At 37.1% G+C, this 16,928-nt stretch overlaps 1 protein-coding gene across 1 annotated transcript in view; it reads left to right on the top strand.

Annotated features, from left to right (window-relative positions):
* Window positions 1–16,928, top strand: part of sos2 (son of sevenless homolog 2 (Drosophila)) — an 82,414-nt gene that overhangs the window by 25,188 nt on the left and 40,298 nt on the right. Inside the window, exons 4-7 of the mRNA XM_048600107.1 lie at window positions 3,295–3,426; window positions 5,786–5,950; window positions 8,380–8,583; window positions 12,564–12,707. Of these exons, the coding sequence (XP_048456064.1) occupies window positions 3,295–3,426; window positions 5,786–5,950; window positions 8,380–8,583; window positions 12,564–12,707 (645 nt within the window). The remainder of the gene's footprint in view (window positions 1–3,294; window positions 3,427–5,785; window positions 5,951–8,379; window positions 8,584–12,563; window positions 12,708–16,928) is intronic.

Below are 16,928 nucleotides of genomic sequence, written 5' to 3'. Positions count from 1 at the left end.
ACTGTACCTACATCCACCACTTCCTCTTGTAGTTTATTCCACACATGAATCACTCCGTCTTAAAAAAAGTTGCCCTCCTGTCCTTTTCAAAACTTACTCATCTCACCTTAAAAATATGCCTCCTAGTTTTAAACACTGAGTATGGAAAAGACCCTTGCTCTTCACTTTAACTGTGTTCCTCATGATTTCTAAACCTCAATAAGGTCACCCCTCAACTTCCTACACTCCAGTGAAAAAAAATCCCAGCCTATCCAGCCTCTCTCCATATCTCCAGCCCTCTAATCCCAGCAACATCTCCAGTTTAATAATATCCTTCCTATAGCAGGGTGACCAGAACCTCTTACAGTACTCCAGAAGAGGCCTCATGAATGTTCTGTACAATATCAACATGACCCTCCCAACTTCCAAACTCTCTGATATGAGCAATGAACGCAAGTGCACTAAACACCTTCTGAACCACCCTATCTACCTTTGACGTAAATTTCAAAGAATTATGTAACTGAACCCCTAGATCTCTCTGTTCTACAACACTACCCAGGGCCCTACCAATAATTGTATAAGTCCTGCCCTTGTTTGTTTTATCAAAATACAATACCTCACATTTATCCAAATTAAAATCCATCTGCCATTTGTCAGCCCGTTGACCCAATTGATAAATATCTCGTTGTAATCTTAGATAATCTTTACAGTCCACTATACCACCAATTTTAGTGTCATCTGCAAACTTACTAAATGTGCTTCCTATATTCTCATCCAAATTGTTCTCTAAATGACAAACAAAAATGAGCCCAGTGCTGGAACATGGCTGGTCACAGGCCTTTAGTCCAATACACAACCCTCCACCACCACCTTGTGTTTCCTACCAGCAAGCCAATTTTGTATCCAATTGGCAAGCTCACCATGTGATCTAACTTTATTAATTAGTCTACCAAAGGCTATACTTAAAGTCCATGTAGACGATGTCTGCTACTCTGCCTTCATCAATCTTTTTGGTTATTTCATTAAAAAACTCAATCAAGTTTGAACATGATTTCCCTCACACAAAACCATGCTGACTATCCCTAATCAGTCCTTGCTTCTCCAAATGCATGTAAATCCTATCTTTCAGAATCACCTCCAACAACTTACCCACCAGCGATGTCAGGCTCACAGGTCTATAGTTTCCAGGCTTCTCCCTACAGCCTTCCTTAAATAATGGCAGAACATTAGCCATCCTCCAGTCCTCTGGCATATCACCTGTAGTTATAGATGATACAAATATTCCTGTAATTTCGTCCCTAACTTCTCACAGTGTCCTGGGATACTGAGGACTAGTTGAAAGAAGAACTGAAAACAAAAAAAAGTAAGCTGAGACTTCAATTACTTAAAACCTCAAGACTGTAACAGAAGGATTAATTTAGACCTCAACTGGGTAGGAGAGCAGGAGCTCTTATTTGCAGCTTTGAGCCCACAGCAAAACAAAGAACATAAAGACAGCTTCCTGAAGGTTGGCTTGATAAATATGCCGCCCTTTGAAGAAAGGAACTATTGGTTCAATGCATATTCTGTGCTGTGCTAATTAATTTCAGTCAGTCATGATATAGGCTTCCTGCCTTTGACTTCTTGGCAAAGAATCATGATGAGAAGGTCAAGGAGGTGGGAGGTGAGGCAGGAATTCCAGATGCAGACACTCTTGAGTTGAAATAACCTCCGTACTAGTCACCACATTATCTTAAGCCTACTGTGCTTACATCTCCTGCAAAGTGGTACATCAGCATGGGAAACATTACCTTGATGGCCACGATGCTCTAAATAGGATTGTAAATCAGGTCATTATCTTCCATGAATACATATGATTTTCATAAAAGTGGGGGCCTGGTTTTGAATCCTGTCACAGGGATGGTGGAATTTGTATTCAATAAAAATATGGAATTAAGAGCCTAATGATGACTGTGAATCCATTACTAATTGTTGCAAAAACTCTTCTGGTTCACTAATGTCCTTCAGGGAGAAAAACTGCCATCCTTACCTGGTCTAGCCTACATGTGAGTTCAGATCCACAACAATGTGGTTGACTCTAAACTGCCTTCTGGGCAATTAGAGACAGACAAGAAATGCTGGCCTAACCAGTGACACCTCATCCTGTGAATGAATAAAAAATGATTTCAAGGGTACTCCAGGTCAACATTTTATAAAATGCCATTTTTAGAAACCTCATCTTATGAGTAGGGGCTACAGAAAAATGGTACTTGTCATTACCAATCGTGTCCAGTCTGCTACAAAAATGAGACCATAAAATCCACTAATATTTAACTCTTAACAGAACAGAGTTTAATTGTGTACCATTGTGAGGTTGAAGACATATGGAATGTAATGTAAGTGATTTGGAAGAGGCATGGGGTGTGGTTTGGAAGTGAAGTGGTTGTATGAAGTGGGTTTGGGTATGAAGAGGATATAGCAAGAGTAAGGGGGGGTGGTGAGGGCTGAGAGCTTGAGAGTATACCAACCATGTATATGATTGGGACTATGGCCCAGTGCCAATTCATGGTTCCTGAATTGAGGATGGAAATAGGATCCGATAACTTGAGAATGGGGTCTCAGAATCAGAAAGGTTGAGAGTCCCTGTGCCCGAATGATTTGTTATTCAGTTCAGCATCACGAATACTTCCAAAGTCAATTTTACATGTGATGTGAGTATGTTAACTAATTAATGATTTTATAAAAGTATTAAGAGACAGAATTAATTTAATCTTAGTTGCCACCTATATTTATTGCCATAACGGATGGAAATATAAGTTCATGAAATTTTGCTCAATTACAATGCAATATATTAAGCAAAGGAATAAAGACAAATAGAATGCACACGCATTTAGTTTTTCCCTGGGATGAAGATTTATTTACATTGATGAGTAGCAACCCATGAGATAAAACGGAATAAAAAGGAGACATTGCAAGCAGGTCATTCTACCAAAATTCTGGTAAGTTGAGGTACGGTTAAGTGGAATTTCATGGTTAGTTTAGCTGATGGACTTCTATAAAATATAAATGACGTGTATTAAAACTTAATGCTATAATTTGTTTATACTTATCAAAGTAGCATTCCTAAATTAGTGATATGTAATCTGGTTGTCAAGAATATGGACATTTTACCAATTTTTGATATAGAAATATTGGAATTTAATGCAACAGTGTAAGCATTGGTGAAAATTTTTAAAGGTGATTCTTAATAGGAGAGCTTGTTTTGTGATTACTGTTTAAATTGACATTTTTCATATGTTCTTCAAGATTGTGCATTTATTTTCATTTTCCTCTTAGGAACGTGTTCAGAAATCTTTCCCACACCCAATTGACAAATGGGCTATTGCTGATGCACAGTCTGCTATTGAGAAACGTAGAAGGAGGAATCCTCTTCTTTTACCAGTGGATAAAATACATCCTTTATTAAAGGTGCAAGTTTGTTTTTAACCTATGTTTATACAATTGAGAATTAATTGTGCTTTAGAGTATTGCTTAAACATTTACTATGGTTTGCACATTACATTTAGGAATATTTCTGGGGCAATGCAATGCTTGATCAAGTGGAAATTACTTTAATCTTGCCAGACATGAATTAAATCCCATAATCCAATATTGTTTCACTCCTTGGAAAGTATATGTAAATGTAAATAGGTGGATTTGAATGTGACAAAGGTAGAATTTATCTCTCCCTGGTGTGGAGGGGATGACAGAGGGATACAGACAGGTTGGATGAGTGGGGGGAGAAAAACTTGGCAGACAGAATATAATGTGGGAAAAACATGAAATTATGCGCATTGGCCAAGCATAGAGGAGCTGATCATTATTTAAATGGAGAAGGATTGCAGAAAACTGCAGCATGGAGGGATCTGGGAGTCCCTGTGCACAAATGATGAGAATCTAGCAAACCAGTTCAGCATGTAATAGTGAAGGCAAATGGATGGCCGTCATTACAAAGGGAATAGTGTATAAAAGCAGGGAAGCCTTCCTTGAACTATATGAGGCACCAGTTGGACCACATTTTAAATATTATGAACAGCTTTGTTTCTTTTATCTAAGGAAAGGTATACATTGCATTGGAAGTAGTTCAAGAGAAGGTTTCACTAGGTTGATCCTTGTATGGAGGGATTGTCTTATGAAGACAGATTGTGTAGAGCCTGGACTCTTTGGAATTTAGAACAATGAGAGATGACCTTATTGAAGCATATAAGATTCTTAAGGGACTTGATAGAGTAGATGCTGAGCAGTTGATCCCCTTGTGAGAGAATCTAGAACCGGAGAGCATAATCTTAGAGAAGGGGTTACTCATTTAAAATGGAGATGAGGAGGAATTCCATCTCTGAGGGTGGTAGATCTGTGGGAATTGTTTTCCAGAGAGGGCTGTTGAGGCTAAGTGGTTAAGTATATTCAAGGTTGAGATGGACTGATCTTTAATCAGTAAAGGTTATGGAAAAAGGCAGGAAGGTGAAATTGAGGATCATCAGATCAGCCACGATCTAATTGAATGGTGGAGCGGACTCCGAATGCACTGCTTGGCTCCAGTGACATAAGATCTTATGATGTCCTAGTACTGCATTTAAGAAAAATTGTTATGGACCTTTACTCTGTATCTAACCTTGTGCTGTCTCTGTCTTGGAATTATTTTGTGGGGACATTGTAGAGGTAGCTTTACTTTTAGTTAAAAAGTGTTGAGGGAGCTTTACTCTATATGTAAACCTGTACTGAATTTGTCCTAGGAGTTTTGATGGGGACAGTGTCAAGGAAGCTTTCTTTCAGTGTAAAAGAGGACGGTTAAGCATCACAGAAATCTCACAATTCTTTGCATGCAGTAGAGACAGGCAATAAGAGTCAGAATTGTCAGTGATTTAATTATTCTAAAAATGACTTTTTTTAAGGCGTGTGCATACTAAGGCATTTATGATAAAGGCACAATTATAGCAGTGAATATGTGACTGCACAGACTTAAATTCATTGCTTTAGTTGTGACTGTATCATAAATGCTTATAAACCTTTTTCTCGACTCTAAAGCCCTTCATATTATTCCCAAAATGATCTTGTTCTATTCACTGCGACCTTATGGCATCCAGTTCATTGTATTCTCCTACTCACCATGTGTGGAGGTATTAGCCATTGCGAGATTCTAGGCTCTGACATCATCTTTAAAACTGTGTGTGCACCAGGTCAATCCACAGCTACCCTGCGTATTTTCTTTTAGTTCTCTTGGACATGTTAAACAGGGGGTACTTGGTATCCTGCTTTGCCTGTGGGGACCTGGAGCTCCTGTTGGACAGCGGATGTGTGCAGCCATTGCCTTGGAGTTTGTTCTGAGATGTTGGTAACTGATGGAGGGCTGGTGGAGCAAGCAGGGAGCTGGAGTCACCAGGTCACTGCTGTTGACTTTCATGTTGGGACTTACCGATGTTTAGAATCTTTGTGGCAGGTGGAAGATCAGGAAACTGCAAAGCAGTGAGGCAAGATGTGGTATGAGGATGTTAACGCAGTCTAATAGGCATCTCACTATTCACTAGTAAGTATCTTGACTTACTGTTCAACACTTGATTGGAAAACGGTACATTTTGCACACAATGGCAGGAAACTCCTTTATTGTTGATCTTCCAACTTTCTTGCCAGTTCCCACTTCATTCAATACCTGGGAAGATTCTGCTCATTGTCTTTTGTTAGACACTTCCTTATTTTCTTGAGTTTTAATGACTGTCACATTTTTAAATCAATTTTCAGCTAATCGATATTTTGCTTTGTTTACATTTTCTCTAATGTCCTTCATTTACAGGATGTGCTAGGTTATAAAGCAGATTATCATGTTTCTCTTTACATCGTGGCTGTGCTGGAATACATTTCAGCTGACATTTTGAAACTAGCTGGAAACTATGTAGGCAATATTCGACACTATGAAATTTCACAACAGGACATTAAAGTGTCAATGTGTGCAGATAAGGTGAGCATTAATTTGCTATCCGAATTCTGAAAGTTGTAACATTTTTTCTCAATATTTTTAGAGTCAATTCCTTTTCATTTTCAATAAGATCAATAAAGATTCTTAGGTGATTAAATACGCTGGCGTATTTTAAAAAGTTTTGTTATCTGTAAATATGTTACAATTAGTATGACATATCTAGTTTTATTAACTGAAAATTTTATTCTGTCTTTAAGTTGTTGATACTGAAAGCTGCATATGGCTAGGACCCATGAATAAACTAGTAGTATAGATATTATGCTTAAAAATCTTCAACCATTCAATTAGGGACATTTTAATTGATATAGCTACTGAAACCGCCTTTTTGATTGCATTTGGCCAAATCATACGTTTTAAAAAGCTGCTTTGTTGCTTTAGATAATTGATTTCTATTTACATATGCACATCCATTCTGTGAAACTACTGCATAGAGTAGCCTCAGTGTTCTGCAGAGTTTATGTACTTACCTAGACACTTGGCAGCAATACCATTTGCTACAATAGGAGTTGAAAGTTTTCCAAAAGTGAGATTAGAAAGAAAGTAAAAGGACAGATTACTTTCTCCTGAAAGTAATGTGCCTGGGAAAATCATTAGAACTCTGTATAGTTTAGAAATTTTTGAGTTATTCAAATAACATTAATTTTTGAGTTCTAAGCAATGTGTTATAAAATGAAAATTATGTCATAGAATCATACACATCTTACGAAGCAGAAAGAGGCCATTCAACCCATCATGTCTGTACCAGCTCTTCAAATGTGCATTATTACCTAGTGCCAATCTTCTGCTTTTTCCCTGTTTCCTTTCATGTTATTTTTTACCTTACTAACCTCTTGAATCCCTGAATTGAATCTGCCTGCACCACACTTCCAGGCAGTGTGTTCCATAACCTACTCAGTGATTTTGTTTTTCTCAGATTACCCTTGGCTCTTTTACAAATCACTTGAAATCGGTGTTCTGTTGCTCTTGTGCATGTGGTAACACTTTCTCCCAATCTGTTTTATCCAACCTACTCATGATTTTCAACCCTCTATCATATTGTCTTAACCTTCTTGTCTCCAAGGAGAACAGTCCCAACTCCTTAAATCCATTCATGTACAAATAATAAGACAAACATTCATGAAGGCTGCTGATGACTATGTAGATAAGGTATTTGATACTGTTTTTATAGGGAATAATTTTGTTTTCCCATTTTGCTTGTATTGCTGTAGGAACAGTTCATTTGGCTGCCTTAAATACACAGCTGATCAAAAAAATAAAGATTTTTTTTTTGTTACCACTTGATCCAACCATTCCATGCTTATATTTACTATTAAAATACGGTCAAACAGCTGAAGTCCCATTTGCCCATCTTGTTTCCAATTGCCTTTCATGGTACATTGTGATCTTTATGACATAGTTGCTCACTGGATAATAATAACAGAGCTACTGAGGAGGAATCATTTTTGCAGAGCTTCTTGTATTCCTAGCAGGATGCATGGAACAGTTTACTGTCTGATAGGTGACTTTTTTTCTCAACTCTAGCCTCCAATCTCTTTATTGTCGATCTTCATATTATTAATGTTCCTTTGATCATTGTTTCTATTAACTTTTCTGTCTACCTCCTCAGAATCAAATACATTGCTGCTGCTTGTTTTGCATCTATTGCATTGAGATCAAGGCACACTTCTATCTTTTATAAATATGCTACAGAGATCCTGTTATGTCATCTCATAAGCCAGAACTACTATTATCATCCACTGTTTAGCACACCAGTCTTCACTATTTGTCATCCTCATCTTTTTAATTTGTTATCTAGCCATTAAATCTATTTATATCTTGGCCTTCTTTTACAACCTCACTACTAGAGTTTTCTCAAATGCTTTCTCCATATACATTTTATTTTTTGGTTAACTTGAAATGTCAAGTGTTAAACTTGTCAGAGTTCTAGTAGGTTAGCAGATATAGCATATTAGCTATGAATCCAAACCTGACTATTACATATGAATTGAAGAAGGGATAGATCATTCACCCCTCTGAACACACTCTGTCGTTCACTGAGATCATGGGCTGATTGAACTCAACCATTTTCTTACACTATCCTTTTATCCCTCGATGGTTTTAAATAATCTATCCATATGTACTTAAGAATTACATTGTCTGCATTTCCCCCACAACTAATATCTAGCATTCTTTACTGTAGTTTCTAGAGTTATGACTTTGTATATCAGTTTGCTATCTTTCAGTCTTTTTTTCTAGAGTGCCTATGTAATTCCTGAACACACAGTCCCAATATTCTGGTGTTTTAATTTATTTGCTGCAAATATTCTGTAAATATCTAATTCTTTGGGTGTATGTTTAATTATTTTGTCATATTTTTAACTTTTTTTAAACATAATTATACAACACTGTGCTGGGTTCCATTTTCTTTTCAGGTTCTTATGGACATGTTTGACCAGGATGACATTGGTCTGTCTTCATTGGGAGATGATGGACTAAATTCCACAGGTGAACAGCACTACTATGACTTGGTGAAAGCTGAAATTGCAGAGGAAAGGCAATACCTACGGGAATTGAACCTGATTTTAAAAGTCTTTAGAGAGTCATTTACATCCAACAATAAGCTGTTTACTGCTCGTGTAAGTTTTTAATATACTGCTATCTTGTCAAAGGCCACTTGCATTGAAATATTAGATTTCATACTAGATTTTGTTTTAAATATATTTTAGAATTTCTGTGTGAAATAAGAATAAGGCAAAGAACTGTTCACTATTTTGAATGTTTATTGATGTAATATCTCTGCTAATATATTTGGTTGCGTGTGCTGTTTCTATCTGCTGTGCTACAGACACCAGGCGTAAGCTAAGATTTCTACATGGTTTATTCTCATGGTGTGCCAGATGTCATTGTCAGATGTTTTACATATGTCATTGATAACATTTTCTGCATTATTTTAAATTTGATGTGGAATCACAGAATTTTTCAAGAAGACAGAAGAAAATCATTTAGCTGTGCCGACACTAGCTCATCTATTCACTTAGTTCCATACTCTTTTTAAAAAAAACATTTCTAAATATATTTGTTCACTTCTTTCTTAAAATCTATCCAGGATTCAACTTACACCACGGTTTCAATAGTTGCCATGTGTTAACAAACCTCTGATTTGAAACAAACAGTAATTGTAATGTCATCTTTTATTTTATCCTGTGGTCACTAGGTAATGATCCCCAAAATTAATTTTTTCTTGATTTATAATATTAAGATCTCTCAATTTTGAGCATCCCTGTTAATTTTTCTCACCACCGATTTAGTTCTTATTAAAAAGGCCCCGTTTGTCTCAGATTTAAAGCCTCTTATCCTCCATATCGCCTTACTGCATCTCCATGCTTTTACAAATTTTATAATTATATAAATTTTATAAATTATATTGTTCAAAATTTAACGCAACAAATGTAATTTATGTGGGTTTAACATAGCACTTTTTTGTGCTTAATTCAATTTGAAATCAATTTTTTTTTACAGATTTTGCTGTCCTATTTTTCAAGCTCTTTGCACAAATTGAAGTGAATCTTTTAAAGTTTTACCATTTAGTGGATATTACCTCTAGTTTATTCTTTCTCCCATGAAGTGTTATGTCAAGCTTTTTTGCATTAATCCTCTTTCATCTTATCAAAAGACCTTTGAAACCCCTTGGGCACAACGTTTAATGCATCTTCTTTAGCAAAGCACAGTCTTGTTTTCTCAAATGACACTATTCAATTTGTCAGAAACAACCAGTTTTATAAGTTGCTAGAAATTATTCTTAACGTGCACTGAGAGAATTTAATGAAGTTTTGTCAATGAAATAGCATCTAGAACTTCACACACAGGTGTCAAACTGTCATGTCTGTAGGTACCCATTTTACCCTTACTCCCTTCCTGCTGTTCTACAGCCAAGAGTCCTTCCTAGATGGAAGTGATATCTCTCCAGTCCTCCTGGCATAACTTCTGTAGAGACAGTAGGAATTGCCGATGCTGGAGTCTGAGATAACCAGGTGTGGAGCTGGATGAATGCAGCAGGCTAGGCAGGATCAGAGGAGCAGGAAAGCTGACATTTTGGGTCTGGACCTTTCTTCAGAAACAAAAAAAAAATTTTCTGAAGAAGGGTCCAGACCCATGACTTCTGTATCCCAGGCTGTTAGAAATAATATGGTCAGAGTGTTTGCTGTTTCTTCCTACACATTCTTGGGTAAAAGCAATCAAAATGTCATCCTTGTTTCCTCTGGAATTCCACCAACTTTTGCAGTACAATTCTTTGTCCATAGGAAGAGTCACTGGCCTCTGATTTCTCTCCACAGATGCTGCCAGACCTGCTGAACTTTTCCAGTAATTTCTGTTTTTATTTCGCTTACCTTATGAGTTTTCTGCGAAGATTATTTGAAAATAATTACTTCTTGTGCATAAAATTTTGTTTGCATATATTTGTAAGTTGGCTTGATATTTCTTTTCGAATATTCAGTCTATTTATTCATTAGGAATAGAATTTCTTGCTGATTCTGTGAGGAGCAAAAAAAAATTAAAATGAGAAACTACACACAAGTGTAAGTATTGAACAGAGGAATTAAGGGAAATCAGGATTCTAACTCGTAATGAAGTAAACTAAAATGTGAGTTGAGAAATTATTCTCTGAAAGTTGTATCCATTTAAAAAAAAACTTTTCTGTTGAAGTGTTTTGTTGATACTGGGAGAAGGAATTTACTGAGAAAAGGCCAAAAATCTTGATTGTCCAGATCTGAATTAGGCAATGGTTCTTGCTTACAAAGCTTTCTCACCTCTCTTGCAAAACCAATCAATGAAACCTAAAATTTCAAGAAAGCTGTAGGGAAAATGATGTTAATATTTTATAATTAAGTCATCACACATAAAGTTTAAATGTGATCATTTTTTTTTTATTCATTGGATGTCAGCATTATTCGCTAGGCAAGTATTTATTGGCCACCGCTAATTTGCCTTGAAGATGATGTAGTGCATTTTTGAACTGCTGTAACGTTTTGGGTGTAGATATATGCACAGTGCTGTTTCAGGATTGAATTACACAAGTTTGGCACATTGACAGTGAATGAATGGTGATATACTTCCAAGTCAGTTTGGCATATAGCTTGGAGAATTTGTAGGTAGTACTGTTTCCAAACATCTGATGCCCTTGTCCTTTTGGGTGCTAGAGATCAGGGTTTGGGATGTGCTGTAAGAGCAGTCTTGCTGAGTTCCTGCTGTGCATCTTTGAGAAAGGTACACGTTGTTGCCATCGGTGGCAAAGTGAGGCAATATTGAACGTCAGGATGGAGTACCAGTTAAGTTGGCTGTTTTGTCCTAGATTGTGTTGAGCTTCTTGACTGTTGCTGGAGATGCACCCCTCTAGGCAATTGCATGGTATTCCATCACACTCCTGACTTGTGCTTTGTAGATGGTAAACATGCATTGGGGAATCAGGAAGTAAGTTACTTCCTGCAGAATTCCTAGCCTCTGACCTGCTCATGTAGCCACAATGTGGCTTGTTTGGTTCAGTTTCTTGTCAGTGCTAACCCTATGACATTGGTATTGGAAGATTCAGTGACCATAATGTAATTTAATGGGTGATGGTTAGATTCGCTCTTGTTTTAAGGAGTTAAAGGAGGAAAGAGTTTGAGAAAGGGTAATTCTGAGCTTAGAGCCTTGGCAAGAAAGAATAGAGACCAAAGTCCTGACAGTATTAAATTTCCCCCGAGAGGCCAGAATTAGACAATCTCAAAGAGCTGAATGTTATGGAAGATATTACAGAAATGAGAAGGGATTAACCTATGGAGGGACCTGGAAAGAAGGATGAAAGTTTTAAAAAGGAGGAATTGAGAACAAATTTTTGGTTCTGAACACAGGAATAATGGAGACCAGGGTGTTGAGAGTTGGGGCATAAGCAAGAGTTTTGGATAACTTTGAGATTGGAAGGTAGCCATAGCCCAGCCAGGTCTGCATTAGAATAGTCAAGTCCAGAGATAACAAAAAGTTCAGTAGCAGATAGGCAGCTGAGGCAGGAACAGAGCTGGGTCATATGGTAGAGGTAGAAGTACACAGTCTTGGTGATGGTGGCAGTGTGTCATTGAAAGTTCAACTTGGGTTCAGATATGACACTAAGTGTATGAAAAGATTGACTCAACCTTGGATAGTTGCCAAGAGGAAGGAGGGAATTTGTGGTTAAGGAATGGGGTTTTCTGTTGGGATTCTCAATAGGCCAGAATTAGAGGAATTCTGATATTTTGGAGAGTTGGGGGAGGTAATGGAGAAAGTGAAGGGCAAGGTTATGGAGAGATTGAAAAGGCTGAAAATTTCAGACAGAAAATTCCACTGTCACCTTTTTGAGCAGATATTTCTTCCAATTTCCTTTTCAATGAAAGAGAAATCATAGGAACTACTTCTTAACCACTCCTCCTCTTCATGTGACCACCTTTTGAGAATGGCTAGGTCAAGACCTGAGAAGGAAAGCCATGTAGCTAATTGCACTTCATCATCTCGCAGTCGATCCATGTTGTTTTTGTTTCAAAATCTATTATATATAAAGGCTAAATTTGGAAGTGATGTTAAGTCTGTGTTATCTGATTTCTGATAGGACATTGAAATAATCTTCAGCAACATCTTAGATATTCATGAATTGACTGTGAAGCTACTTGGATTAATGGAGGATACTGTTGAGATGACAGATGAAAGTAACCCTCACCCATTTGTTGGCAGCTGCTTTGAAGATCTGGCAGAGGTACTGTGCAATAGTGATTTCTGTTGGCACGCAGTGATGCTAGACTATAAGACCTTCCAACAGAAGAATAAAGTTTTTATGTTATTTCCAATGTACTTTGAAGATGTCTTAATTAAATGTGAAAAGTCTAGCCTAGATGTTGGCATTTACCTTCAATGTTCAGGTACTGTTGTAGACTTGCCCATAAGCAAAACAAATATAAGACTTGTTACTCATTCTAAATCGTGGACGAGTTATATGTTTAATTCTTCTCTTATATTCAGTATGTTTTTAATATGACTTCCTTCCTGTAGAAAGTTTCAAGTATTTTAATTTCTTTCATCTAAAGGAAAATATTGATACTTCTTAGCAAATAAATGGTGAATAAAATTCTGCTAAGATTAAAAATTTCCAATCTTCACTTGTTTCTTAAGATAATTTCAGTTCTGAGAAAAAATATAATAACACTGAGGCTGCTTCATGGTATTTGTGGAGTTTTGAACTGCAGTAAACTTCACTTTCTTCAGATGTAGGATTGTGAAAGAAATGCTGACTTGTCATAGAGTTATAGAAGTCTACAGCACAGAAAAGAGGCTCTTCGTCCCATCAAGTCTGTGCCACTCTAAAACAACCACCTATTCTAATCCTATTTTCCAGCACTTGGCTCATTGCTTTTTGTGCCTTGGCGTCACAATTGTACACTCGAATACTACTTGTCATGCTTCCCCATTATTTTTCATCCTTCGTGACCCATATTGATGACTTTTCGTATCCAGCTGATGCAAACTTAATGGAAAGCCTGTTCCTTTGTAGTATGAATGTTTCAACTCAGTTTGTGCTCGATTTCTTAGGGTGCAGATTGCAAATAATAGAATAAGAACATGTTGTGCTGAAAATTGTTGCATGAATAAACAAAACTCTGTAGCATAGAAAGTTTTGATCAGGATGAATTGTTTCGAAACAACTTTTAAATAGTTTTGCAAATGAGATTCACATGTTGGATATTAACTTGTGTGAAGTTATCTGCTGTAACAGCTTATTTGCATCAGAGATACTGAGCTGTCAAGACCAACAGATGACCAGTTTTTTTAATCGCTAAAATCCTGGTAAAACAATAGAAGATTAGTATACCTTGTGAATTAAAAGAGAAGCAACGCTCTGTTTGTAAATGTGAGCAATGAACGGCTGGGTCAATTAATAATTTGGAATGGAGGAAGATAAGGCATGAACTGACACTGTAAGTCGAATCTTTCTTTGAAATCCTTTCACAAATGTTAGTTGAGGAACAACATGCTTTGTTGCCATGCTAATAATAAACTGCAGCTTTTACATTATGTTCACTTGGTTTGCCGAGGTTAAAATTAGCTCTGGAGGTTGCACATTAAATTGCTAATTTTAAATCACCCAACTGAATAAAATTATTGGCCCCTGGAAGGGAAGATCAGGAATTCTAGAAAATTAAAGGGAGTCAAATCAGATTTCTGGTGTGGTCCCATGAACAGGGAATTTAACTGACAGTGGGACCAGCCTTATGACAGGCCTGAAGACTCAAGGAGCTGGAAAGTGAATTTAAAGTATGAAAAAAAGTCAATTAATGGTCATTTTTACCAGACGTTGACATTTTGCTGACTGTAGATGTGTCCCCCCTGCCAGCTGAATGCAAGTAGCTCCCAGCAGCACCTGCAGCGTGCAAGTGGTGCAGCGCGCTCAATATTCCAATGAAGAGAAAAGGGCTGTGTTTAGAAATTTAGTCCTGTGAATGAACTGTCAGATTAAGCAGAAAATGAAGGCTAAAAATAATTATGCAACACAATCAAAGATAGAAACAAAAGACTTGTGAGAATGATGGAGAAGCCGCACCAATATATTATGCACTGAACTGGATTCTTCTCTATGATAGGAATATTCCAATTCTGGAGAAAAACACCAATACAGATTTACCAGGATGCTATAAGGATGAGGGTCTAGGTTATGAGAAAAAACTAAAACTTGCATTTTTGTGCACTTTCCAATGGAGAAATTTTAAGGAGCTTTGACAGAGGTATTCAAAATGATAAAGAACAGACTAGATAAAAATATCCATCAAAGACTAAGCTAAAAATTATGTTGTGCTGCAAAGGTGAACGTTTAACGAAGGAATGTTTGAAAGAAACATTTTTGTGCAAAGAATCATTGCAAAATGAAATACTCCTCTACAAATGATCAGTGCTAAATTGATTATTCAAAATGGTACAACATAGTTATTAGAAGATGCAGCATGTATAAGGATATGTGGAGAAAATACATTATAAAAGCAAAACACTGCAAAAGCTGGAAAACTGAAATTAAAACACCAAAGACTGAAGAAACTCAGTAGGCCTCATAACATATTTGAAGAGAGAAACAGTTAAGGTGTCTAGTCTGCAATGACTCTTCTTCAGAACTGAAGATGGCCCTTCTGAAGAAGAATAATATTGGACTTGAAATGTTAACTTTGTTTCTGTCTCCACACAAGCTGCTAGGCCTGCTGAGTTTCTCCAGCATTTTCTGTTTTTATAATGGAGAAAGGGCATATTTTATTTAGCTTTCTAAATAAATATAAATTCACTGCATTGGAATTTTTTTTTAAGAAAATCAATGTCTCTAACTGCTTTCTTCACTTGGATAGACAGGCTCTTTGGTAAGTAGCCTTACATTTTCTCAGTATTTATGGCCTGGATTTCATCGAGCAATGGCACTTGCTGGTAACTTCCAAGAAAGCTACACACCAAGATCCATCAATCCTTGTGGTGTGAATTTCACCTGACCTGATGTCAGCTTAAATTTACAGCTGTCAAGAGGTACCAGGCATTCAGCAGCAGTGATTACATTGAGCAATCATGCTAACTCTTGAAGCATTCTCACAGTCAACCAAGAAGTAAAATTCACTGATTATCCTTCACTTTTAATTCATTTATTTTGCTCAGTCAAAATTATTCAGATATCCTCATGGATTTAGGATGGAAACTAAAATATTGTAAACTTAAAAATTAAAATGTGTTTTTAATTATAATGTGGAATTTTGGCATCCCACAAATATAAAATTACTCTTTCACTGCTAGTGAGGCTGTTCAGCATGAATTGTAAAATTTAAAAACCCAGTGGCATCTCGTTTAACAAAATGTTACAATGGTTTTTACACCAATGCTAACACCTTATAAGTGGAAATTCTCCTCAATTCAGTGATTTTGATTGATTACCTTCTGGAGGGACTTCAAGCGCACCAGTTTTCAGCTGGGAATTGAGAGGAAAGATACTTTCAAGCAACCTGTTCAGTCATGTTATGATCCATCTCTGGAACAGATGGGACTTGAACAAAGGCCGTCTGGCCTAGAAGTAGGGACGCTGTGACACAAAAGTCCTTTCTTATCCACCTATTGGCTGATCGGGATCATAGCCCAAAGTAGAACATTAGCATATAAACCTGTCTCACGCCTTAACTGATGTAGTTTTCGATTCAGTTGTGAAAAGATGCAAGACAGCTGGCTATCTAACTACTTATTAAATGTTATGAAGGTTTCTGCCTTTACTACCCTTACAGGCAGTGAATTCCAGATTCCCAACACCCTGTGGGTGAAAAGGGTTTTCCTCACATCTCCTTTAAACTGTTTATCACTTACTGGAAGTCTATACCCCTCGTTATTGACTCTCCAAGTTGTGAAGAGATGTGCCTATTGTAACTTTAAAAATGGAGTTGTCATTTCAAGCTACAGATCAATGGCAAACAGGAAGAAACTTTTCCCTTGATGCTGTGCTCGAGGTCCCACCAGAAAGTAATCAGAATCACTGAATTGAGGAGAACTTCCACTGATGTACGTCTGTTGTACCTTTTAAAATTGAGTTTTCATTTCCAGCTACAGATTAATGGTAAACAGGCAGAAACTTTTATCTTGATGGGGTCATCAGTGACCAGGGGCATAGACTTATGATAAGGGGCAGGAGTTTTAAAGAAGATGTGAGGAAAAACCTTTTCATCCAGAGGCTGGTGGGAATCTGGAACTCCCTGCCTTTAAGGGTGGTAGAAGCACTTAATAAGTATTTAGATGTGTGCTTGTGATGTGAAGGGATACAAGACTTTGTAAGTAGTGCTGGAAAATAGGATTAGAATAGTTTGGGGTAGTAGGAACTGCAGATGCTGGAGAATCTGAGATAACAAGGTGTAGAGCTGGATGAACACAGCAGGCCAAGCAGCATCAGAGGAGCAGGAAGGCTGACATTTCGGGC

The sequence above is a fragment of the Rhincodon typus genome, chromosome 8 (assembly GCF_021869965.1).
Source record: "Rhincodon typus isolate 14 chromosome 8, sRhiTyp1.1, whole genome shotgun sequence".
Lineage (NCBI taxonomy): Eukaryota > Metazoa > Chordata > Chondrichthyes > Orectolobiformes > Rhincodontidae > Rhincodon > Rhincodon typus.
Note: the sequence above shows the minus strand (reverse complement) of the source record. Positions and strands in the feature narration are given on the sequence as shown.